The sequence below is a fragment of the Micromesistius poutassou genome (genome assembly GCF_964030765.1).
Source record: "Micromesistius poutassou genome assembly, chromosome: 20".
In the NCBI taxonomy this organism is placed as follows: domain Eukaryota; kingdom Metazoa; phylum Chordata; class Actinopteri; order Gadiformes; family Gadidae; genus Micromesistius; species Micromesistius poutassou.
The window spans coordinates 4,869,941-4,897,042 of NC_140290.1; the positions used below are offsets into that span (position 1 = coordinate 4,869,941).

General features: G+C 45.1%; 2 protein-coding genes across 2 annotated transcripts; both read right to left on the reverse strand.

The window, feature by feature from the left end:
- Positions 1-5,541: 5,541 nt before the first annotated feature.
- Positions 5,542-20,337, reverse strand: snx27a (sorting nexin 27a). Its single transcript, XM_084484694.1, has 13 exons — positions 19,924-20,337; positions 17,312-17,543; positions 16,897-17,089; positions 16,384-16,448; positions 16,060-16,164; positions 15,836-15,914; positions 14,697-14,860; positions 13,478-13,567; positions 13,010-13,159; positions 12,670-12,798; positions 11,987-12,046; positions 11,770-11,818; positions 5,542-8,835 (listed from the first exon to the last, which is right to left on the reverse strand). The coding sequence occupies exons 1-13, from the start codon at positions 20,220-20,222 to the stop codon at positions 8,765-8,767; spliced, it is 1,686 nt and encodes a 561-aa protein (XP_084340820.1). The 5' UTR covers positions 20,223-20,337; the 3' UTR covers positions 5,542-8,764.
- Positions 20,338-21,423: 1,086 nt separating this feature from the next.
- Positions 21,424-23,225, reverse strand: LOC311365594 (protein S100-A1-like). Its single transcript, XM_084485173.1, has 3 exons — positions 23,110-23,225; positions 22,022-22,164; positions 21,424-21,678 (listed from the first exon to the last, which is right to left on the reverse strand). Exons 2-3 carry the CDS (start codon positions 22,154-22,156, stop codon positions 21,538-21,540), a joined length of 276 nt encoding a protein of 91 aa, XP_084341299.1. The 5' UTR covers positions 22,157-22,164; positions 23,110-23,225; the 3' UTR covers positions 21,424-21,537.
- Between the last annotated feature and the right edge of the window lie 3,877 nt (positions 23,226-27,102).

Below are 27,102 nucleotides of genomic sequence, written 5' to 3' on the forward strand. Positions count from 1 at the left end.
CATTGATAAAGAACTTCTAACAAAACATTAAAGCAGGGATAAAATAACTACAACTATAAATGACTCCCAAATGATCAACCATTGTTTATGGCTAGAATACCCAAGCCAATCACATGGCTAGAATACCCAAGCCAATCACATGGCTAGAATACACCAAAATACACAATGACATGCGTTACGCATGCTATTTCCCAAAGTGACACCAATAATCGTGAACCCCATTTCTTGAGGGTTAGGTTGGAACAGTGGCGTAACATCATGGTGATGGCCCCGGTGCAATCGGACAAGATTGTTGACGGGGGGGGGGGGGGGGGGGGGGTGATGCCGTAGCGGAGTTGCAATCGGACGGATTGTTGATGGGGGGGGGGAGTTTTTGACTCATTCACAAAAACATTATTTATTTTTATTTTTATTTTTTCTTCCTCCATGGGCCCCTGACGGCGTCTGGGCCCCGGACAGCTGCACCGGTTGCACTGTCGATATTTACGCCACTGGGTTGGAGTAGGATATGGCTCAAGTTAAGGAATTTACAGATTATAGATCAAACAAACTACAATTTCGAACGATTGTTACTGAATGAATAACCACAGCTCGTGCATACGTTTCCAACTTTGAAAAAATCCCCAGGGTATGGCTAGGTATGTGGCAGGCTTAAACACACACACACACATACACACACACACACACACATACGCAGTGCGTTTACATGACACTCAAGAAAGTCAAATTATTGGGTTAGTCCAACTATGATTGGATTACTAAGATGCATGTATACACCTTAGTCGAGCTAAAATCAAATCGAATTGGGTTTCTCATAGTCAAATTAAGACCCCTAGATAATTAGATTAATATTCGAGTTAAGCGTGCATGTACGGAATGGGATTGGATTATGCGTTGAATTGCTTTCTGCGCATGCTCGAGATCTTTTCCCGGGGTCGTGAGCCGGAAGTAGAAGGAGACGATAATCGTGTTGTTGTCGCTGTCGGAAAACAAAAAACTGCGATTTATTTAAAAAGTTGGCGCAGAAGATGGAGGAAGCCGGTGAATGTAGTTACCCCCTATAAGAATTGTGTGCCAAATGCAATATTTTTTTTCTTACTATGGCCACGCCAAGACCCGCCCTACTCTGTCTGTGATTGGCCGGGTTGCATGCTCAACTCAACGGGACGCTACGGTACCCTCGCTGTGAGCATTCGAGAGTGTCACAAAAGAGCCCTAACCCTAACCATGACTCTAATAATAACCCCTAAACCTAATCCCTAAACCTAACCATAACCCTAACCCCTAAACCTAACCTTAACCATAGCAGCTAATATCAAGCCAGAAAAAGCACATATGACGGACCAATCAGAAATAGAGGTGGGCGTGTCTTTTCGGGATATTGGCGTGGCATAGTAGGATTAAAAATTTTGTGTCCCGGCCGCGGGAGTGCGCATGTATTCATTAAAGGTGGAAGCACACAGACACTACGTTTCGATTTTACCCAAGACTGAATTAAAAGTACATGTTTTTTGTGGGTCATTAACGAAGTGGTAAAGTAGTAACTTTACTACTTTAGTAAAATAAATAATATAAAATAAATGTTTTTTTCTCCCGACGTGTTTACGATCTTTATTCATTCATTGTGCTGCGGCGGGGAATGCCATATACGGACGGGCTGCTCCGGCGGGAGAAAGATGTTATCAGTAGACAGCTGTCAATTCACTTTGGATAGGCAATTTATTTTAAAAGCTGGCGCAGAAGATGGAGGAAGCCGGTGTCGTGCCAATGTAGTTACCTCCTATAAGGAGTGTATCATCATCAACATGCATACACACTACGCTTCGATTTCACCCAAGGCTGAATTAAAAGTACATGTTTTTCTAAATGTTTCTCATCAACAAGGTTGTAAAATAACTACGATCTTTATTCATTAATTGCGCCACGGCCGAAACTGACGGGGGTATTCTCTGATATTATGAATCTTACAGACTGCGTCGGGTTCTCAGACTCTCGGGTACAACAAGTAAAGACTCGTGGGGTTTATCTCGCCCATGGGGGAAAAAAGGAATTGGGGGAAATTAACTTTGGCTTTGACTCGCTGAAGTCCAGATTGAAACAAACATGGAGGAGAAAGCAATGTTTCAGTAGACAGCTGTCAGTTCACTTCGGGTTCATATAATTTCTCAGACGCTCCATTGTTCCGACCTCTCGATCGTATGCGGACTCCTCCGGCTGCTCTGCCAGTGGAGGAGTCCGCCTACTGAAAACATCTTTCTCGAATGCCGCCTGAGTTTGTTGTTGCTGGTGACGTAAAGAGGCAGCCGGTGGCTCTATTACCACTAGTTGAAATGGGTACAGCGCCACCTATCGTACCGGAGAATGACATGCTTCGGGCAATGAATCGATTTACTCACCGCCATGTATACCAGGACAATTGCAGTTGTCCAATTACGGAGCATAGTCAAACTATGGCTTTAATCGGATTAAGCTGTGCATGTAAACGTACTGACTGTCATACACTTCTGAGCTGCTGCAGCCGCAGACGATCAATGCCTTTTAATTACCAGCGGCTCAGAGCCTGGGAGCCCTGGTCGATTCAGCTGATGAGAAGCAGAGGGGGGTAGTGCGCGTGTGTGTGTGTGTGTGTGTGTGAGACAGAGAGAGAGAGAGAGAGAGAGAGAGAGAGAGAGAGAGAGAGAGGAAGCAAGACAGAGAGAGAAAGAGATTGGGATTGAGGATGATAGATGTCCATCCCTGTAAACGAGTCTACCTTGGCTGGCGTTGGGGGGTGGGGGTGGGGGTGGGGTTAGTCTTCGTCAGGCTTGATTAAGCCCGCCAAGTGGCGTGCATCACCACGCCGGTCATTCACTCCCCGCCTCACTGAGGTTGCTGGGTTAAGTGGCCGGGAGGCGTTGGGTCCGGGTGCTACACCCCAAACCTCATAAATCAGGGCCAGGGGGTGGGTTGGGGCTGGAGCCGTGGCCCCACAGAGCACTCTGCTTCTGAATTCGGCTGAATTCGGCCAATGGGGTCGGCCTCTGAAGGTTCTTTTTATTTGGGCTGACGCCCAAACTCTGGGTTTGCGGACGAAGCCGAGCCAGAGGTTTTATGGAGACTTCAGTGACTCCCCTTATTTATGCTCTCCTCCTGGTGGAACAGGAATATGCTTTTTCACCACATTAACTCATGCCTCGCCTTACAACCTCGTCTTTATACTGTAGATCTAAAAGCTGTGATTTTTTACCTCCATAACCGCATTAGGTTCATTACGTGTATATGTAGATGTGCCCCTAGTATTAAAGCACTGTTGTAACTGTGTGTATCTGAACTCATCGTATTAGAGATATTCACCACACTATATTAGAACAGCAAAACATTGAAGGAATCCCTGATTAGCGTCACAAGAGTCATGTTAATGAGTTAATGCCCATTGGATTACGCAACAGGCTGCAATGTTGGATAAAAAAACAAACATGTAAGCTGTTAATGATGTTGTGTTCAATCAATACATAATAATAATGATCTAATACTATCACCGCCATTTGCTTCCCCATATTAACATCATGATAACCTTATTGAATATCAATACAGTGTATGTAGAGACAACCCTGTCCTTGGCACAAAATATATTATTGAAATCAGGAGACTTCCCAAGTTTATTTATTACACGATATGATACCTGACTCAATTCATTAAAGTAAATCACTAAGTAAAGAAAAGTGTTGATGACTGAAGAGAGAAATCCATTTGAAAAACCTTTGAAATATTTATTTTATCTTGTTGCCTTGATGGTGAAAAACAAATGCTGCTTGCATAAAAAATGTATGAGCCGAAGGAATAAGTAGATGAATGTTGGTAACGAAGAAGGTAATTAGCATTTAATCTGTAAACTGTTTCTTAATATTGCTCTAATTCATAAATATGATTCAGTACCTCACAAAAATCTACAGGGGTTGGAAATAGTATCTTTGATCAACCCCTGACAGCTGCGGTCAACTCCTGATTATAATTATAATAATTTGGGCTCCACTCTCCACTCAAACTGCTTACCAAGAAAAAAAGCTTCAGTCCAATAAGAAGAGTAGATCTTCTCGTTCCAACTACGGTGCTGCCAACACACAAACAGTCCAGTGGGCGCGGTTCCACAGGCTGCATTAAGGTGCTCCGTGTTTCCAAGATGGTGTGGTTGGCTTGCGTCCACCGACCAACCAAATCCTCAGTCTATGAATGTGTTTAGTAGGAGATTACCGATAAACGCATGCATGAGGGGGAGGACTATCGCACTAAATACTTAGCAATTAGAAAAACACTAGATACATCTTCAAACATCTTCAAAGTGTAAAGGGGGGTGGCAATGCGGGGATGTTGTCTGCGGGTCGATAAAAGAGAGAGATATTTCCAGCACGTGCCCATCCGGCAAGCTGAATGTCATTCCCCCCATTTTTCTGCATCGCATTAATACATTGTTTGTTTCCTGCCATGGGACATGCGTGAAGGTGTCATTTTTTAATAAGTCATAAAATCAATGTGTCAAAAGGGGGATATAGAAACTGGAGGATGTTGTTTTTTCCCAATGCCATGCAACGGTATCCTGCCCCAGTAAATATCTGACGGGAATAGTTTAGTGGACTAATTGGCTTGGCTAGAGAATCCATACATAGGCCAAGTAATGATTCACAGGGCAATCTCATGCAATTAATATTTAATCTCCCTCGCTGTACAGCTTCATACTCAGTTCTGTCCCCAAATATCTCAAAATATTCACAAGAAATTACAAATTAGACATTTTAATGGTAGGCCTATGAAGGAAAGTCTTCTCTAGAAGCACCTTAGCTGCCCCTGCGGTCCCATTTGATTCATATTGGCCTTCACTTCACTGTCCCTCACAATCAATACAAAGGCCTTATACATAAACAAATCAATTAATGTGGAAGGCCATTGTTGCTCTTGCGAAGTTGTAGATATCAGTCCTCCTTTTGTATGAAATAATCGTTCCTCCTCTGCATGATGAACACACTGCATGTCCACAAATGACACTGAAAAGATAGAAAATAGAAATGTATATTTTTGAGCCCCTTCAGCAGTAGAGGGGAAGTAAGGGTTAAATGATTTCATTGACCATTCCATTGAACACTTGACCCAAATCTCCTATCAAACGGGCTCTCTTAATCATTCAAGAGTATTTTGTTCAGCTGCCTTTTCCGCTATCCTGAGATTAGCAGTAGCATTAAAGAACCATCCAAACAGTGAGCTTTTCAGAGAGCAGAAGATGGATCCATACATTGATGGGCCCCATCTGTGGGCCTCATCAATATGACAGAGGGTTAACAAGCCATTGAAAACCAACCGTAATTGGCAATGTTGAAATAGGATTCACGTGTGTGTGTGTGTGTGTGTGTGTGTGTGTGTGAAAGAACTTTGCAAAGATTTTCTTCTTCAATATATAACTTTATTTAAAATAATGTTACAATTTATTACTCTACATGACATTTTTTTAGACAATTTCTTCTTCTTTTCCATAGATTGGTTAGTAAACCTTCATTTCATTTTTTTTTCCGATATAAAACTCTCTGTTTCTGCATCAGCTGTTAATTCACGTCTTTAGACCGTTGACTATATATATGACACTTGATTTTCCTCTCACATACCTAGTCTCCATGTCACCGACCCAACAACCACCTTCCCCACACACACACACACACACGGATGATTGACGGATCCCCTCCTCCCCAAACAAACTACACTAGGATTTCTGCCTATCCCTAAAACTCTGAAATAAATTAACATTTTGAGACAGAGAAACAGGAGTGCATTTTTACCCAAAGAATATATTCAAATCTTTAACAATAATTTACAAGTTATGCTAAACACAAAGACATACAGCTTTTTTTTTCTTCAGTTGTGTTAACTAATGTCGCTGCCTACTTGCCATGGACAAAGCCTTGTGTGCTGCTGAGACGCAAATGAATAATAGCGAGGCGAACCCCTGGAAAAGCCCCATCTGGCTCCGTGCTCCGTGTTAGAAGCCTGTTGCTCGAATGCCCTTGAAGCGAAACAGTGTGCGTTTGCAAGGTCAACACATGCTAACCTAAACACACGGGGGGGGGGGGGGGGGGGGGGTTAGAGGGGTATTTATTTCTAAAAATAAATACATTCTCAAACATCATTGAGAATGTATTCACCCACCGCGGAGCCCGCAGTGTCGCAGTCAAGGGGTTGAGTGTTGTGCGTCGGTGGCAACGAAGCACAACACAGGGGTGATGCCACGGGGACGCGTGTGCCGACGGTGTTGGCCCTTCTCGTTTTGGTGCCCCCGTTACTAGGACAATAACACCCCCAAAAAGGAAATCCCCTAAACGATTGGCGACGGAACCGTGTGATCATCACCGTCTGCACGAGCACACGCTGCGACATTCTGTGCGCAAACAAATGTTGCAGAGAAAAAAAAAAAAAAAAGGGAGGCTTTGATGTGGATGGCAGAGGATGGTGCCAAGAGATGACAACAAGAGCCGCATGGACGTGTATTGGACCGACAACGAAAGCGGGAAAAAAAAGAAAAAGCGACCCGAGATGCATAATCTCAACAGACAGCTTTCTTTACGCAGACTCCTTCATTCATCCTCTGGCCGTCAGCGAGAGCGAGCTTAATCTCAGCGAGGTGGAGGCCACTCCTGGCATGCGACGTGACAAACAGCCAACAGGAGACTTTGACATAGTTTGTATTGCCCCTCCCAGCCCCACTCCCCCTAAAGATCCTGGGTTCCAGAATGGAGGGAAGAGAGGGAGATGCACAGGCATTGGAGAAAATGCTGCCTTGGCAGAGGCCGAGGCCGAGGCAGAGGCCAAAGACAGAAGTATGAAGGAGAGGTACGTACACACGACACACACACACACACACACACACACACACACACACACACACACACACACACACACACACACACACACACACACACACACACACACACACACACACACACACACACACGTGCTGGTACAGAAATAAAAGGAAATGAAATAAACAAAGTAGGCTACACATATATATAGAACATTAAGAAAATAAAACAATTTAAATACAAAATTATACCATATTTATTTTTTTAATAGATTGTATATGTTTACCATAACGTGTTGATTAACTTAATCTGAAATTTGACATTCAAAACAAAAACAAAAAGACGCAAACCAAGACGAGGTGAACCGGAATTGTTTCATTCGTTATTTTCGGAGACTAAGTGCGAGTTGTTGTTTCCCGTGTTTGATTACGACTGCGCCACGTTGGATAAATAAAGCACTATGGAATTAAATAGAACACTTAATATATTAAAAAGACACTACATCCATCCGTCCCCCCACAACTATTAATACTCTCAACGCGGACAAGACACAGCGCTCTACGGAGCTACGGGAGAGAGCGAGCATGTCCAAATTAATATAAAGACGAAATGTATGTCATCTTTCAAAATTATCGAAATACACTTACAATGTATATACATTCAAACAAAACGAACAAACACTAAAAAACAACGTGCGTTGACTCAAGGAAAAACAAGAATCCCTCTTGGCCTCCCCCTGGAGACACGCGGAAACACACGCACACACCTAATACTGCAACCTGTGAGGTGAGGACCACCACAGCCATCTGCTGTCAAGCCTCAATCTCAGTGTGTTGGCCTTTTCCCAGCTCTCACGTCCACCCTCCTCCTCTGAAATAGTTGGGAGAGAAGACGAAGGCTCCGGTGGAGCGGTACTACTGAGGAGGGGGGGGGGGGGGGATTGGGGTTTGACGGTAATGGCATGGGGGAAAATGACCTCACTGTTGACACCCGGCGACTACAGAGAAACCGTTTGCCTTCACACACTGCCCTCTGCTGGCGCGTTGAGGTAACCGCACCAATAAATGAAAAGTAATACACTTAACTGGCGATGGTGATTCAAACTTGAACATATGTATATGCTTCTACATTGTGTGTACACCAGTAGACCGCAGACAGACACCCAACGGGTCCGACGGGGAGACAGACGTGGTGGATGGGTGGGTAGGGCGGGCCGTAGGAGCCAAAGCAGCCACCTTTTTACTGCTCAGTTTCCGGTTACCTTCCGTTCCATTCAATTCTTTATTCATTCATTATTTTGTGTGATTTAAAATCGAAAAAAATAAATAAAAAACGGTTTTCTGACGAAGCGACCGTTGTTGACGTGTTCCTAAAGGAACCGGGACCCGTCAGCCTGGGGGCGACGCGTTCCTCTGCAGAGACCAGCTTGGACTGCCTTCGACGCGTCTCTCCGAAGTGTAAAGTAGGGGAACTGTGTGCTGCTTGCATAATTCTCGTCCGTCCCATCATGTTTTTTGATGCATAAATGAAAACAGTGGAGAAGATATGGGGCGGGGGGGGGGGGGGGGGGGGGTGGAGAGTCATAGATTTTTCAAAATGACAATGCCAGTGTTATTCCCCTTCTGCCCCCTTTGTCTGGGCTTCCTTCTTTTCCTGCTTGCATGCCCGCTTCACGACTGTGGGCTTGGTGTGAGTAAGACCCCTCCCGCAGAAATAGATCATTCAAAGGTGTCCTCTCGGTACCCCTTCTGGTGGTTTTTCATTCATTTGCCGTCTCTGCGAAAACCCTGCGTGACGTCCTGTGTGTCTGACGATGCAGATGAGGAGGGGAAGGGGAGGGGGGGTTCGTGACAGCAGTAATGGCTTGAATGGAGAGGTTCTAGTTCCCATGGCGATCAAGTTAAGGGGTTTGTCGTTTTCTTTTCTTAGGTTGTTGGTTTTGTTTTTTAGGAGGTGGCGATCTCACCCCCTAGGTGGCGCCATCCCTTCTGCTGCGTCTTGAGGGGAGGCAGATACTCTGTGGAAAGGGAGGGAGGGAGAGAGACGGTGAGCGAGAGAACCAGAGAGAGAGAGAGTTGGAAGGGAGCCATGATCATCCGCCCAATCACTCATGTCATGTGCCTTATGTAACCTAGCAACAGCAGACGGTCCGAAGTACTGCAATGCTGGGGGAAATAAATATACAAATCTAATCAAATTGTGGACGGTGACCAGAAACCTCTCCCAGTATGGAACTACTCGGGTTAACTTGAAAACCTTATGAATGTTTCCTTTAAATAATGCCCTGTGTTCATCTTCATTTCAACAATTGTGTTATATATTTTCTCTATAGTTTGATGGGACTGCTAACCAATACGTTTACTGAGTACATTACACTTTCATTTGTACCCGTATCAGCAGGATTATTTGGCATGCATTTGAGACATATATAAATACGTATTAGGATACATACAACAATATGATGTCAATTTACTCTATGAATGTCATGATGAAACATTCTCGCAGAAGCCCTGTGCTTTCCATGGGCCGCTGCTGTACTTAAACACAGCCTATAGACCGTCTCTGCTGCAGCAGGTTGATATGCCTGAGATATTACATAACTATAGTCATAGGCATTACAGTACGAAGAGAGAGGAAGTGATATCAGTAGTACATTCTACATCACTCTTCATTGTGATATTATTAACATACCATCCTCCATGGCCAGGTCTCACGGGTCATTTGTAAGAGGGAAGTAGCTCCACAGCACTACGCTTACTCTTACAACGTTCTAACAGGGTGTGTGGTTGGATACTGTAGCAAAGCATGCAGTCTCCTGCATGCAGCGGCTGCGTTTGTATGCCAATATGGCATTCCCCTCAAGGTCCTTCCTTGCTACCCTTTGGAAACAATTAACTGTTGTGTGATGGGCAGAGAAAAGGGATTTCAAATCCAGTCAAACATTTGACTAAATATTTTCACAAGCAGATGTTTCACTGACAGTGAGCCAACCATGAGGATGGTTGTCAATTCGTCCGATGAATCGGTACACTAAAAGGCAATTTTAGACTCACTGTGTGTGTGTTTTGTTCCAATGTCAGTCAAACCCTAGGGATGCACGATAACTTTTTTTTTTAACCGATACCGATAACCGATAACTTTCAGCTCCTAAAGGCCGATACTGATTCCGATAACCGATAACACACACACATATAAATATATATGATCATGACCTAAGATTAGTGGTGCAACGGATCATCATTGATCCGTGATCCGTTCGGATCAATTATTTCGGTTCGGCACACACATGATCCGCGGATTGATTTATAGAAAAAAATAATTGTGCGCATGTTCAGTCCACACACAGCGTGGTCATGGCGAGCGGAGGAACGGAGGAGCTTGAACACCCCGCGTCATTTAAATCCCCTGTTTGGGAGCATTTTGGCTTCCCTGTCAAAGTTAATGATGAAGGAAAGAGGTTAGTGGATAAAACCGTGACGGTTACGACATCACCCCGGTGTTTCACTGACAGGAGTGAAACCGAAAGCGGCTCAACAACCGCTTATCACCGCGGCATTTAAACAGCCCCTTCCTGCACAAACCGACCGGGCTAAAGCTATCACAAACAATAATAACAATAAACAAAAAGACACAACTTATGTTTATTTGTCTTGTCTATTTTTTTTTTTTTGCTGATCCGAAAAATGATCCGATCCGTGACTCTGATCCGAGGAACGATCCGAACCGTGAGTTTTTTGATCCGTTGCACCCCTACCTAAGATCATGACATTGTTGCTCAGACATCAGTAGAATCAACGGGGGGGGGGGGGGGGTGGGCTTGCAAGGGGCGGGAAATGACGTAGGGTCCACGACAGCCCCTGTCACCCCCTGTGTTTTGGTCTGACCGCAGCAACGGAGGCAGAATAGGCAGAACTCATCGCGATCAACTTAAATGTTGCTGCAGCGATGCATCACATATTCCGTTGCATCCACAACATCCGTATCGATTGATGAAAGATTGGAGCATGAGTTACAGACAAATAGAAAAAACGACGAATAAGAAAGGCGTCGCAAACGGCTGCGTTACCGGAGAAAGAGCGCCTTTTTTTGCTTCATTTCACATCTAACAAACACTGGGACAAATGTAGTTGATATCTGTGTTTAACTGAGAAAACAGGGAGTGGAAGGCCGGGACCCTATAATGTTCAGCTAACTGTTGTCAAGTGTGCGCGAGAATGGCGTGTGTATATGGGTGTGTGAGTGGACGAGCGAGGAGAGCGAGCAGTAATGTGTGTCAGTTTAGTGAAGTAATGAACGAGTCTGGTTGTGTCTGTGCAAACGTGTACTGTAAAGTTAGTGAAACTAAGAATAAAGTACACAGCCTTTCAATAATCGGCGGCCGCTTCATTCCGACCGTATTCTGACCTATAGGCAGACCCACTGCCGGTCAAAGGGAAGGGTGTTACCCCCGAGAGAACATCGAAGTCTCCCCTATGCTCTCGACTACGGTCTGGGAGCCGACAGCAGGAAAGGTGTAACATAATAATAAAAATAAACATTTTCTATATACGTGTGCAGCTGTGAACTTATATATTGTAATTGATTGTATGATGTGTACTTTTAGGGTTACGATAAGACCTTTCATTTAGCGTTAGTGGGAGTGGAGCACTGAAATTATATAGGCTATGTTATTGGGGCTATTCGTCATGATATCGGACTTATCGGAATGACGTAATGACTTAATAAGTTCTGTTATCGGCCCGATAATTATCATGCACCCCTATCAAACCCCACAGGGTCTTTTATCCGACTGATCGGGTGACTTAATTACACACATTAAGAACCGTTTCAACAGGACAAACGGAAGCTAGATGGTGCGTTGTGTTAGCGGTTGAGCTCCGCAGGGCTGACGGTGTTGTGACATTGTTCTTTTTAAATAAAGATTCAAATACTCGTGACGGCGTGATCTCACCACTGTCAGTGCAGTTCTTGTTGTCCTTGTCCGACTCCTCCTCCTCCACCTGACGACAGATCATCACGCAATGAGAAATACGTCAGAACACACAAAAGAGTCTCCCAAGTAGGCCTTGCAGAGCTGCTCGTCACGCTTCTATTCTGAGCGGGAGCCAAGTTCAGCCGCGCATTGTTGGAGTTCTGAGAATGGGAGAGGAAAGAGGAGTGGCTCCTACCTGCTTCCTCCACTTCAGCTCACAGAAGACTCGCTCAAAGCACTCATGCATGTAGTTGAACTGGATTGGGGGTGAAAGGGAGAGAGAGAGATAGGAGAGAGAGATAGAGCGAGAAAAATACCAAATAAGTAAATGAATACATGAATAAAACAATACTTTTACAACAAGCGGATACTAAGTATGAACCACCGGAGACATGTGAAAGGAAACAAGCGTCCATTCCACAGATTAGGGCTGCTTTGTTGCATGTGACACACACACAACCACACCCTTTAGTCTCTACATGCGGTTGAAAAGGAGTTTAGTGGCATGTGACACACAACAAGGGGGAAAAAAATGCACGCGATCATGTGAGACGCATGCTTAACATCACTGAGCAAGCATGTACCCTGAGTTGAGCGTCTTTTGTTTGGGGAAGTGATTGATGATGACATTATCATGCGCTATGGAATGGTGCACAATGGATATACAACGGAATAGAAGATATTACATTGTATACCATAGGATATTTTGAAACCCAGGTAATTATTGCGCAAAAAATAAAGTAACAAAGTCAAAAGTCAAATAAATTACTTCAAGGGCCAGTAGAAATTGCCTCGGCGCCAGTTTGCGTCAATACACTGAAAAACATACTGGCACGCAAGGCCGCTTGTGTCCACCTTGAACCCCAGGCGGTGACTCACGTAGGGCGTGAAGATCTTGACCCAGCGCGGCTTCTTCTCCCCCCGGGCGTACTCGAAGCAGAAGGCCATGCCCTCTTCGTCCGTGTCCCACCGCTGCATCTCAGCCCACTCGAACGCTATCACCTGGTTCTGGAGAGGAAGACCACCGAGTGAGTCAGACCCTGCAGTCTGTTGAACCCACGCATGGATGGATGTCACACACACACACACACACACACACACACACACACACACACACACACACACACACACACACACACACACACACACACACACACACACACACACACACACACACACACACACACACACACACACACACACACACACACACACACACCTCCAGCGTGCCGTCCTCGGTGCAGGCGTGCAGCTTGAAGTGCTGGATGCTGATGGCGGTGATGACGTGGCCCTTCCTCCGGGAGTCGCAGGCGCAGTGGGGGAAGAGGAGCTCGTTGTAGCCCTCGCAGGAGCGCAGCAGGCTCAGGTACTGCAACGCAACACGGCCGAGTTTAACTACCGCGCCTTGGCCTCGTGCATGCCCCCATCACAACATTAGGTTTGATGAATACTTGGCATATTCCCGTTCGGTTCTGAAATGGAATGTGCCACTCTCCGGGATCTAAATGCTTTGTTTGTGTTTGGTTGAGTTGTTTAGTTGGTTGAGTTGGTATGGTTAAGTTGCCTGTGTACCGGCGGTGCCGTCGTCTGTGTTTGGGCGGTTTATTTGTGCTGGTAGTGGGTTGGGAAGGCCAATGCTGCCCCACACCCTCTGACCACCCAACAAAGACAGGCCTGTGGGACTCACCGCCGTCATTTTGCGCTGCTCTGCCAGCTTCTGCAGCTGGTAGGAGTTGTCCTCCGTCTTGATGAATCCCTTCTTCACATCGTCCAGCGCCTGGAGACCGAGAGAGGAGGGGGACAGAGGGCACAGAGGGATCAAACACTGCCATCGTTTCCTACTGGGAAACGGCGTACAGGCAATTGTACAGGCTACAGAAGGACAGACAGCTGCCGTTGGGGTAACAGTGAGTATATTAAACGAGGAGGACCTTGATAAAGGAGGACCTTGATATCCTTAAGCTGCAAAATTATCACTCTTTCACTGCAGCTTTTGTTCAAAATATGACTTCCAGCGCCTTATTCTCCACAGACCGTATTGACTCCAGATTGAAAAATCCCCGGGTTGATTGAGTCATGTAAAATGTATATTTCTCACAACATAATATATATTTTTTTTAAATAACAAGCTGATGACTAAACAGTGTGGTTTTAGGCTTTGACGGATGTCTGACCTTTCCCACAACACAGACTGGCCAGAGGTCATTGTGTGTGGATTTGGATAGAGAACAAAGAGGAGGCTTTGTGTGTGTGTGTGTGCATCCACACCCAAAGGAGACCAGGGGACAAGATAAGAAAAAAGGGCCACAGGTCCTATCCCATGTGAAATAGAAAGCAAACCCACAATTCTATGGTTTACACAAAGGGGAACTCATAATGAAAAACACATGTGCAATGATCTCACACGTGAGCTATTGTTGCCCTTCATCTTAGGACGAATTATAAAAGCCATTTCCATCCAATGACGAGCTCAAAAATCGATTTTATATTAGATAGCAGTCTAGCCAAGTGGCCCATCGTCCCATAAAGAGGTGTTCCGTGTGGGTCACTAGAGTCTTGGTAATGATGGATAATCAACATAGTAATGGTAATGACGGATGGTCTCAAGAGTCTTGGTAATGATGGATTATTAACATAGTAAGATAATGATGAATGGTCACTAGAGACTCGGTAATGATGGATTATCAACATAGTAACGGTAATGACGGATGGTCTCTAGAGTCTTGGTAATGATGAATTATCAACATAGTAAGGTAATGGCGGATGGTCACTAGAGACTCGGTAATGATGGATCAACATAGTAAGGGTAATGACGGTTGGTCTCTAGAGTCTTGGTAATGATGGATTATCAACATAGAAAAGGTAATGACGGACGGTCACCAGAGCCTGATGATATGGATCCTGACCTGGTAGAAGCAGTAGTGCAGGGCCAGCAGGTTGTCCCGCAGCAGCTCCTCCTCCTCCGTGCTGAACAGCCACTTGCGCAGCGCGAGGCAGGTGCCCGGGACTGCCGACGTGTAGTTCTGCACATACAGCTTGTGGGGGAACTCGTTGGGGGCCAGCTTACGCACTGCCAGACCAAAGAGAGCGAGAGAGCGAGCGAGCGAGAGGGAGAGGGGTGATAAGAAAACAGGAAATAAAAAAAGGGGAGAATGGAGAACAGAGAGGTGCGGACCCATTGGAGGAAGGGTCATTCGCTATGAAAACCTGCCATCCAGAAACTCAACTCTTTGTTAGCGAGTTGGCAGGCTGGCAAATGGTCTGCACCAACTGACTGCAACAACACTGTAATAAGAGCCGTAGCAATGTTCCTTTCTTATACGGCAGATGTCACATCTAGCAACAGTAGGTGTCACATTACACTACTGTAGGTGTCGCATCTACCTACAATCTGTGTAGCATCGAGCTACAGTAGATGTAGCATCAAGCTACAATAGAGGTTGCATCAACTGTAGGTCTAGACTCTAGCTACTGTAGGTGTAGCATCTAGTTTCTGTAGGTGTAGCATCTAGGTAAACTTCCAGCAGCTAGATGCTAAACCTATGTATCTAGTGTCATGTATCTTTGCATTACATCTGGATACAGCCATATTCTCTTCCAGCAGCATCCTTGATTTCCATACGATTGGACTAAATTACCTGTGTTGCATCAGCCCATTCATTGGTCAGATGTAGCCCTGATAACATCTTGCTTTTGGGAGAGCTTATTTGACGTATAGCTGTATATATATCGCCCTTCAATAATTTTTCGACCGTAACCGAAGCTGCTGCAGCGAAACTATGCCAGCATCTGCTGGCACAATCACAGCCTTAATGATAAAGTGCAGCAGTGCACCTATAGCAGAACTATCCTGCAAGCATGAAACAATATACACAATATGCATTGCACTCAATCTTCAATGCTGAAAATAGAAGCAATACTACTTGAAGGCAAACAAAAAACAAACTTTACATCATTACTTTGCGAAAGGTGCACAGTAACCTTCTTTGAAGCTATGGCTGCAGTATAAGCCCATGCCCAGCCCCGATAAAGATAGTTATTTTACCAAACGACTGGTTGATGACCTCAAAGAGGGCGAAGTAGCTGGCCATGATACTGTCCATCCCGACCTTCATCATTAACGTCTGAAAGGAGAGGAGAGAGAGATTAAACCACAAACACACAATCCCTGCATCACTTGGGATTTGCAAGCAATTATGTCTACGATTAGTACAAGGTGATGTATTCTAATCTTTGTCAGAGTGAGTGAGTGAGTGAGTGAGTCTCTACCTGGTAGACTTGGTCTGTGGTGCTGTTCTTGCGTATTCGGACAGAGATTGTAGTCTTGTCTGGAAGCGCTATTCGTAGCTCCACGTCTGACACGCCGTTGTAGTTCTGCACCCAAACAAGTCAATCAATTATGTTACAATCCCAAGGGTATGAAATGGAAAAGTCACATTAAGAAAAAATAATAGAAAGAAACATTGTTCAAGTTGAAAATGTGAAAGACTGCTTTTTGGTTAATAAGAGGGAGAAGGGGCTGTCAGATTGGTGGTACACTCATTTTTATTACTTTTATTACTACATAGTAATAAAAACCACATCCACACATACCTCATCAGATTCAGAGAGGAACTCTTGCATTATGTCGCTCTCCCCGATCACCCGCACTGAACACACTGGTGCGAGAGACACAAAGAGAAAAAGAGAAAAGAAAAAGAGAGGAGGGGAAAACCATTACAAAATCTATGTTTGAAAATGAATGAGGGAAGCTGGATACACACGTCATTCAGTGTGTATCCTGTGATCATATATCCAGTGCTTACACCACCAGCACACATGTGTACAATAAACACCAGACTAATGATTTTAAGCAACAACACTTGAACTCTGTTGTTTTTTCATTGATTAAAAAACATATGACGATGATGTATGTTCGTCCAGCAGCAAATCATGTGCAGCTGCTACTAGATTTATGATTTGAAGAGCAGGTTCTCACACACACACACACACACACACACACACACACACACACACACACACACACACACACACACACACACACACACACACACACACACACACACACACACACACACACACACACACACACACACACACACACACCTCTCTCCAGGTACTCCTCCAGGCCCCGGCGCCGTGCGTCCAGCTGCTGCTCCGAGAGGGAGAAGGGCCACTTCCCGGGCAGCTTGGGGAAGGTGTAGGTGGCAAACTCCCTCTTCAGGTTCTGGTGGAGGATGGCAAACTCTCTGTAGCGCTTGGAGCACAGCTGCCTGCCGGACATGAACACGTTGTACACCTGCGTGGACGGACAGCGTGGATGGACGGACGGAGAGAGGGAGAGGAGAAGAACGAATAAAAAATAATTTATACATCTTTTTTTTTTTACAAAATAGTTAGTCCATTTATTTTGCCATATAATAAAAGTGTCATTTCAAAGGCGCGCCGCCGGCCACATTGTTTTCACAGTGCATGAAAAAAGTAAAAAACAGGCAGGTCAGCCTGGCGGGAGGTTACTCACCACAAACCTCTCGGCGTGCTGCTCCACCTGCTTGTAGCTGGGCACCGAGATGGGGACCGCCTGCTTGTCCCCGTAGTCATAGGTGGGGTTGATGGCGCCCTCGTCGCCGGCCTCCAGCCCCTCCGCCTCCTGGGCCGGCACCGACAGCACGGCCAGCACCAGCTCCTTCTCCCCCGCCCGGATCAGGTCCACCACCTGCTTGTGCGTGGCCCCCTCCACACTCACGCTGTTGCTGTTGAAAGACGCAAGAAGCAAACAGAAAGGCCGGGGGCATGGAAGGTGGATGGTTTGATTTTTGTATTTTTCTTTTTTTTTTGCCCTGCAACCCATTTAAATTATTTCAGTATTTATATTACAGTTTATCGCGTTTACCTGGTGTTTTGTGAACACAACCCCCTGTCATTTGTGAGAATGTTTGGGCATCTGTACAGCTGCGAACGACTTAAAATGCTAGTGCCAAACTGTATATAATGAGTGTTGACAATAACTCATTGGTGGCTCTACATTCAGAGATCCATCCAATTCACGTAAAACTAAAATGCTAATAAATACTTGTAACAGTCCCCATCAAGCTTGTAGACGATCGCCCGACCTTACTTCACTGTTGCAACTGCATTTAACACGTTATTATCAACAAGTTATTTTAATATTCGATCATGATTATTTTGTTAATTTCATTCCACATTCAAGTTGTTTCCAATTGTCTCCCCGTCGTCAAGAACAGTAAAAGTCCACGACAAATCAATAAGTGATTAATGCATCAAACGATGACGAGTCAGCAGAATCCAGTTTCATCAATGATTATACAAGATTACAAATGCCCTTGCTGTACAAATTGACAGCAGCAAACCTGCTGACACGTTTGAAAGACGACACCTGATGACTGCACTTTAACACTCTCTTGTTTCTTGTCTTAAGTCTCTGTGAGATGATCAGGGTGGTAAATGTGTCACATGGAAACTATGGAGCAGGTCACGTGAATGAAGAAGCTCAGCAGAAAACGCTTTATCAGCAAATCAGTGTTCCTTGTTCCTTCTTCACTTCTTCTCTAAAAAAAGGTCATGTTTGGCATCCTATATGCACACATAATAAACATTAATGGGATGCCACTCCCAACTAAACTTTTTAAATGAGAAAACGTTCTGCTACTCTACACTGGTGTGATGTCCATAGTGTCACCATCACAGGAATTAAATATCTCTTGAATATCTCTCAAATTCACATATATCCTGTCTCTGATATTCATTGTGCCAGTACAGTATATTGTGTCAACCATGTTCAATTCTTAACAGCTTCATAATAATCTAGAAGGTCCAATGGCCTTCCCTTGATGATGATGTGAACTTTAAGCAGCTCACGATTGCAGGGCCCAAGCAGTCATTTGATCCCAGGAAGATGATTTCCTAGTTTTCCTTAATAAATCATTCGTATGCCCATTTTCATTACCCTGGCAGTGAGAATCAGCTTTCCACTGAAATGTACTCATAATTGGGTTGAAATTTGCTTCATCAACAGCTTGATGCCAACCAAGCCGATCGCAGCCACATAACATATTCAAGAGGGACAGGATTCTTATACGAATCATACTGATATTTGGGGATGGAGTAGGGGGATAAAAACGAACATCTTGGGAGTCGGGCATCCACCACACATAACAAATAAAACTAAAGATCTGACAATTTGATCTACTGACATTAATTCTCCTGATTGGGACTTAAGACAAAACACATTGCTTTTTTATCAATCTTGAAAATGTTAAGTGCTCGAAAAGCACTTAACATGTATTGGGTGTTTTTTTGTTTTTTTAACATAGTAACAAACACCGTAACGTGTTAACTGGACATAAACAATAATGGCTTAAAGTAAGACGTGACACAAGCTTTGGCTGTCTGGTCAATTTAGATTAGATCGCAAAACAAAGCCAAATATGAATTTAATCGGGATTTAAAAGTTCTAACAAGCGACTGCGCCAGTCGGGCTAAACAAAACATTAGCTGCCAGGCTAGCTGCAAGAAGCTAAAGCTAATCAACATGCACAGTCCGTCCTCAACTTATGCAAGCACATTCGCTTGCTTCTCAAAATGACACCAAAACGAATTGACACAGTAATGGTTTTGGGAACACAAACGCCATGGTATTGCCCTGTAGTTCAACTATACATTTTGTGGTAAAACGTTGGGATAGTTTTGTATTATCTTGGTTCCCAGGCATCTCCGTCTTACGATGGAATGCTTGGGAACGGGATGCTTCAAATGAGCGATACTGGCAACAGTGGCACAGGGCGGGACTTAAGATACATAGGTACAGCGACAAGAGGCGAATATCCGTTTCAGTCAAATCTTTCAGATAATGCTTTGTCATAATTGTCAAATGTATTTATTCTGCGGGTCATCGTTATTGTTATCACAGTAATGTTCTTATTATTCTTTCTCAGGGGACTTAACGGTCATACATTGCTCATAGGAAGTTAGAGACCGGAAATGCGTTGAGGTCGACCGGGAAAACGCTACAATTCAGGCTACTCTATCAGCCTAGATGTGTATGCCCATCTAGCGTTAGCCAATTAGCTACCTGCCTGCGATCATAGTCTGAATTGATTAATGGACACTTACACTTCAAGAATCCTGTCACCCTTCGATATCCCAGCCCGGTCTGCTGCACCCCCTGGTAAAACAGCGCTGACATGCTGTAGGGGAGCATACAATTCCCCATTGATGCTTCGCAGTTGTCCTCCTTCGCTCACTTGACCACGAACATTGAAACCATAGCCAGATTCCGACTTGACAATCCTCACTACCCTTGGACCTGACGTCAGCGTGGTTACATTCTGACCCGCGGTACCAACATCGGGTCCGTTACGGGTTGCTGGAGGGAGAGCCGACTGGATTTCATCGCCTTCTACATCCGCCATCTTTTAAACAGGGCCTAACCACCCCTCCACTCCGTGTCTTCTAGCAATTTCAAAACAACACACGCTCCCTCTGTGTGTCTCAGCTCCTCCAGACCGACGCCGTTGTTAACCCCCCCCTCCCCTCTCAGTCGCATCACGAGACACAACCCAGCTGCAGTCAGTTCACTCACTGACATAACGCTGCAACCTGAGGCATCGCGGGAACTTTCCCCGCGAGAATTTATTTTGGGGTTCTAGTAATTTAACCGAAAGTTTAAATAATTCTCTCTCTCTCTCTCTCTCTCTCTCTCTCTCTCTCTCTCTCTCTCTCTCTCTCTCTCTCTCTCTCTCTCTCTCTCTCTCTCTCTCTCTCTCTCTCTCTCTCTCTCTCTCTCTCTCTCTCTCTACGCAACCCCAAAACAAGACAAAAACAAGCGTTATAAAAACTGGATAGACCATTTCGTGTGGCTGAAGTGCCACATACTTTTATTTATTTTTATTTTGCTCTTATGAATTAAGATTTTCAGTCATATATTGACTGAAATACATTGGCCGACAACAAAACAGTCAGTGTCAAGTGTACACAGTCAATACAGCAACGACACACGTTTATTAATGCTGAGTTAATCAGCTTGTTAGCTACCCTGGAAATCCAGAGTTCTCGCGAGAGCACCGAGCAATATACTCACTCCCCAATTCCCCTGGCTCAGAACATTAACCAATCACATCGGTGTATCTGATATGGTTGGGCCAAAAGCGTTTCTGTTTTACCGACCGGATACGGGGATTGGTTAGCTCCGCTTGTCTGGATACGTCACCCCTTGTATTCTTCTGATTGGTCGTAGTGTTATCCAATTGCGTGCCCCTCGAGTTGGGCCGTTTTCATTACTCGTTGCCAGACACTACAGCTTCCTAGATGTGGGTCTGGATTTCCAGGCTACTTGTTGGCGGCATCATCCACTCGATTTAAAATACAATGAGTTCCCTGTTCCGCTAAAATGGTTTACCCTTTTACTGGAAATTATGCTTGAATTGCATTAATCCTATTATTTCGGGCCACATGAGGTTTGACCCCTGTGGTCTCTGAATGCATGCAGTTGCCAAAGTTGTGGATACTACAAAATGTATGTGCTGGTATCTATCCAAAAGTGTTTCAAGCGTTGTATGTTAAAATTATACAGTAGCATACATTCGTTTGGGTAAACAAAAGTAATCAAGGAGATGGATTTGAATATTTTTTATTTTTATAAGCGGTAGAGTACAGTTACTCTGATTTAAGTTGGATCAATAGCTGCATTCAAATAACACATTATGACCACAAGATGGCGGTAGTGCCCTACTGCGCTTTTGTAAAGAACTCATGGCAAACCATTGTTATGGCAGCCATGAAGGTCATGTACTCCTGGAAATCCACCAATTTGTCCTGGTTATGGTCCAGGTCTTCCATTATTTTTTCTACAACACCTGGGTTGGATGTCTGGATGAGAAAGGGGCCACAATCCAATGGGTTAAAGAGTTCAGTTGGTTAAGAAATTTGAATGCAAATGTGGAAATGCACGTACAGAAATGCTGTTTCACAATACCATGCCTACACTCTTTCATATTGGTGGCCCCAGTGGGACTATGCCAGAAAGTTGTATTTGTATAAAGAGTTCTTGATAATAGTGCAAACTGGCATCAAAACATCATATAGAGAACAGCATATTCCTCCATGATGAATCAGGAAACAATACAGGATGTAACACATTTCATCACAAACACGCGTATGTAGAACCACTTCGCCAAGAGGTACTCGTACAAAGCAGACAAGAGTGACCTACCTTTATCAAACCTTTCAGCTCAGTTTGAATCAGTTTTTTTAGCTCCGGCTTGGACAGGGTGTGTTTGTCCCCATCTTCCCCAGCGTACTTTTCGAAGATAGCGATGAGAGAACCGATACTCTCTAGAGCAGACATGATGGTGGCTGGTTGAGAGAAAAGAGAAGGGAGAGAGACAGAGGTTAAGAAACCTTGTGGTTTCCTTCACATTTACTCCAGAATATTTGCTGCAGAATGTATCATCTTGTGTCCACTGAGATACGTATCTCATCTAAACTAAAACCAAATTGCCACTGTGAACAAATCAGCTTCTAGCATTCCAAGGGACATTACTCATCTTGTTTTTGCCATTGCCAGTGTTATCGTTAGATTTTTCCCCTATGATGGATATAAATAAACCACCAACCACCCCACGGGACCTGCAGGTGTTAGTATCCTAGTTAGTTAGGTCACTATAGTCTAACACCGATGTAACACTGCCTTCTGACATAGGCTGGGGAGGTACTGTTGCCTTAGCAACAGCACCTCACCAGGTAGGGCCAAGGAATACTTATGGGTGAAATCCCAACGGTAACTTCAAGATGGTGTACCGCAGGAGAACCTTTTGTCAGGGTTAGTTTTGTGGAGCAACCCTTGAGCTGCGTAGAGTTACGTTGTTCAACGGGAGAACAGATATTATAATATAATAAATATTATACATACACAAGAACACGTTTCCATAATACTTCTGTATTATAATAATTCTAATTATATTATAAAAATAAAAAACGTTTCTGAAGGATGCAATTCACTCAAAGTATTTTAAGTAAAAGGGAAGTTCACTGTAGTAGTGATACACAAGCAAAAAACATCATCACACATGCTGGTTGAAACAAAGGAAAGTTTTAATGAAAAAGAAAACACTCAGAAATCATTTGTGTTGTAAATCTTTTTGTTTTTAAAGATTTATATCAATGAAGATACAGTGAGTTAGATAGGAAGGTATGGGAGAAAGGGGAGGACATGCAGCAAATGCCAGCGGGCAGGAATCACACCCCTGTTTGGCAAATCTAAAAAGTCATAGCATCATAACTTGTTTTCATTGCACTCACCAGAGATGACACGGGGGCACGCTTAGAGCAGTAAGGCAAGTGGGTGAGGGGGTGAAAGACAAGCGCAGTCGAAAGTAAGGGAAAAAAGGAGGTTGGGATGTGTTATATATTGCCACACCCTTTATCCTCCTTTTATCACAGCCCCTCCTCACAACCCCTTCTCCTCCCTTCCAGGGGAGATGGTGCTACATACAAGCCTGGACCGGTCGGTGGATCCTGTAGCAGGATTTGAATTCCAAGATTAATAACCCCTTATCCGGTAAAAATGTGTTCACTTTGTTGCCCTGCACACTGCTCTGGGTTTTAAGTGGAAGTAAAATGGTGTGCTGCCCCTTTAAGTGTGTTTGTTCGTGGACAAACTGGAGCTTGGCACCTCGGCCAACTGCTTTTTTTTTTTTTCAAGTCCTCCAGCCTGTTTCCAGCCACATAACAGTTCATTGTTGGAATGCTTGTGGCCCGTTTCAACATAATTGACGATAGTCACAAGTTCGCATTCTGTGGGATGTGTCTTTCCTTTTGCAATCTGGGCGGCCTGTGTTGCTTTGCTTGCACGGAAAAGAGTTGGAAGCAATAGTTGAGATAAACACAATAAAACCCTCAGACCAATAACTTGGTCTTGGAGGCTTTATACTCATGTCTTCTTTGGTATAACTTTTTGGAAATTACTGCTTGGTGGCTATAATTCCTTGAAGATAAAAAAAAAAGGTTAGAAAATGCCCTAAAAAGCAAATCCAGGAGGGAAAATCTTTTTATTTTTTTATTGTTGATAGCAGTTGTGGTAAGCCGGAAAACGTCCATTTCCTTTATCAGACGATGCCCTCTCTCAAAGTAACAAACCAAACAATAGTCCATGCTGAAATCAGACAACCTCAACCAATTTCCCACTTTTGAAACCCTGAAAAAGCTGTGAGGATCAAAGAGGGTTGTTTATAGCCTACGCTATGAAACCCATACACATCCACCCACATTCGGATGTGCTTTTGCTCACTTTGCTCACAGATTGCTGCCTTTTTGCATAAGATGTTTTCTCTTTCACCCAAGTTTTACCAAGACCTTCTAACAGAAAGGCGTTGTGAGGTGAAATGGAAATGGAAATTTGGTCCAGATGACTCAGCCTGCTGTGGTGGGATGTTCGGGTTCCCCCTCCCTTGTGCTATTTTTCTGGCCGTTTATGTAGTGACTCACTGCAGTGTGCTCTAAAAAGCAAACCAGTCCCAAATGGAGACTTAGCCAGAGGCAGAGAAAATGGCCACCGTTATGCCAACTATTAATTTATCATCATGCGCAATTCATCCTTCGCACTTTGCTTTACATTTCATTGAAAAAAAGGTATCTTCATAATATCCTTCTGCATGGTTTTCCTACACCTATTCTTATGGAGCCTTATTTGAAAGCTTTGCCAAAATTGGAGGACACGTTTCACTTACTAATGGTGTACATTAATCGCTTGCATTTCAACCAACAACAAACTCTATATGCATGTCTTTTCCCTACCATTTCTGCACGTTAATTCCAGGCAATCTGGTTTTCCCACTCTTCCAAACACATGCAGGTTGGCACTAAAGGGACCCCTGCCTTGAGGTATGGCTGACATTATGTGTTTGTGTGTGTGTGTGTGTGTCTGTGTGTGTGTGTGTGTGTGTGTGTGTGTGTGTGTGCACATGAGTGTGCATGGTGTATGCGAGTGTGTGTGTGTGTGTTTGTGTGTGGCCATGCAACCCAATGACTGGAATGGGAGTCCTCTCTAAATATCTTGTTTCCCCACAAAGCTGAGCTATAAGGTGGTGAGCTCGCCTTCGACTTTACCACCTCTTTTCCAGATAACCCATCCACACACAGGTAAAGGAGGGGAACAATTTGGAGAAATGTACCATACAGGTGTTTCTGTAGGCGATTGAACATGTGCTGTCATCTCAACAAATATGTGCTTGAGGTTTTATTTAAAATGTTTGATTTAGATTGAATGTCAATTCCTTTCCAGCTCAACCGATCATCCTTAACCAGAGAACCGGTGGAGAACCTTCAGGCGTGTTTGGACTGCACCGACTGGGATGTGTTCAGGTCTGCCACCAACTGTCTGGACGAGTACACAGAGGCTGTGACGTCATACATCAGCTTCTGTGAAGACTGTTGCATTCCAACACGTACCAGGGTGAGTTATAACAACGACAAACCCTGGACAAACCCTGGTTGAAGCTATGGTTGTAAAAAGAGGAGGTGTTTAGGAGTGGGGACAGAGAAAGAGAGTGCTTTATAGAGTCAAAGTACACGTTTAGCAAGGCGGTGCGTGAAGCTAAACGTCAGTTCTCAGCCAAAGACTCTAGATCTGTTTGGAAGGGGCTCAAGCAGATCACCAACTACAAACCATCCCCCCCCGCTACATCAACGACCTGCGCCTTGCAAATGAGCTAAATGAGTTCTACTGTCGCTTTGAAAGACAAAGGGACAGACCTGACACCATCCCCCACGACACCTTCTACCAGCTCCATCCCACTGACTCCCCCACCACCAGCTCAACAGGACCTCCACACCTTCACACCTCTGTGGCCCCCACCTCCCCCACCACAGTGACGACTCTCTGCCTGCAGGAGAGTGACGTCCACAGGCTCTTTAAGAGTCAGAACCCCCGCAAAGCAGCCGGTCCAGACTCTGTCTCTCCATCCACCCTGAAGCACTGCGCCGACCAGCTGTCTCCAGTGTTCACGGACATCTTCAACTCCTCGCTGGAGTCCTGTCACGTGCCAGCCTGCTTCAAAGCCTCCACCATCATCCCCGTCCCCAAAAAACCAAGGACCACAGGACTCAATGACTACAGACCCGTCGCCCTGACCTCTGTGGTCATGAAGTCATTTGAGCGCCTTGTGCTGCCCCACCTGAAAGCCATAACCGACCCACTCCTGGACCCCCTGCAGTTCGCCTACAGAGCCAACAGGTCTGTAGACGATGCAGTCAACATGGCTCTGCACCACATCCTCCAGCATCTGGATTCCCCAGGATCATACGCCAGGATCCTGTTTGTGGATTTCAGCTCTGCTTTCAACACCATCATTCCGGCTCTGCTACAGGTCAAGCTGTCCCAGCTCAACGTGCCTGACTCCACCTGCAGGTGGATCACAGACTTCCTGTCCGACAGAAAGCAGCGTGTGAAGCTGGGAAGCCATGTCTCAGATCCCCAGACCATCAGCACCGGATACCCCCAAGGCTGCGTTCTTTCTCCCCTACTCTTCTCCCTGTACTCCAACAGCTGCACCTCCAGTCATCAGTCCGTCAAGCTCCTGAAGTTTGCGGATGACACCACGCTCATCGGGCTCATCTCAGATGGGGACGAGTCCGCCTATAGGTGGGAGATTGACCATTTGGTGACCTGGTGCAGCCAGAACAACCTGGAGCTTAACTCTCTAAAGACAGTGGAGATAGTGGTTGACTTCAGGAAGAACCCAGCCCCACCTCGGCCCAGGCGGGTCCGAGGTGTAGTAGTGGACGCCGTATACCGCCGCCACCCACTAGCCGGCAGCAGAGAGCAGAGCTTCTCTCTCCCCAATCAACGGGATTGGGAACACCTGGCGAGAGAGAGACAGAGACCTGGGAGCCATTTTAAAAGGAGCCCAGGAACAGACATGAGGGGGAAGGCCAGAGGGACTAGAGGCTCACGGAGACCCTAGTAGTGCTGATTTATTGTGTTCCTGATCATTGCAATAAATGCAGAGTACGGCCTAAACCTTGACCAACTGTGTGATACTTACCTGAACCACGCCACAGTGAAAACGAGTTACCACATATGGTGGAGAATGCGGGCAGTTTGAAGAACCCACTAAAATTCCAGAGTAAGACGACCCCACCACTCTGGCATGCAGAACCCGGATGGGACCGCGGCCGCGGCCGCCCAGCGTCAACAGCAGGTACAAGCCTGCAGCAGGAGACCACGGAGAGCATTGCCTTGCTCCGCGAAGCCATACTACGGCTCACCCAGCACGTCGTCCGTGACACCTCGAC

What these genes read in the sequence shown, in the direction of transcription:
- snx27a (XM_084484694.1), bottom strand. Translation starts at nt 20,222, where the DNA reads ATGGCGGATGTAGAAGGCGATGAAATCCAGTCGGCTCTCCCTCCAGCA. An exon ending in GGAGGAGTACCTGGAGAGAG is followed by an intron (nt 16,449 to 16,896) that starts GTGTGTGTGTGT and finishes CTCTCGCACCAG; the next exon opens with TGTGTTCAGTGCGGGTGATC. An exon ending in TCCTCTCTGAATCTGATGAG is followed by an intron (nt 16,165 to 16,383) that starts GTATGTGTGGAT and finishes GTTTGGGTGCAG; the next exon opens with AACTACAACGGCGTGTCAGA.
- LOC311365594 (XM_084485173.1), bottom strand. Translation starts at nt 22,156, where the DNA reads ATGTCTGCTCTAGAGAGTATCGGTTCTCTCATCGCTATCTTCGAAAAG. An exon ending in AGCTGAAAGGTTTGATAAAG is followed by an intron (nt 21,679 to 22,021) that starts GTAGGTCACTCT and finishes TTTCTCATCCAG; the next exon opens with ACATCCAACCCAGGTGTTGT.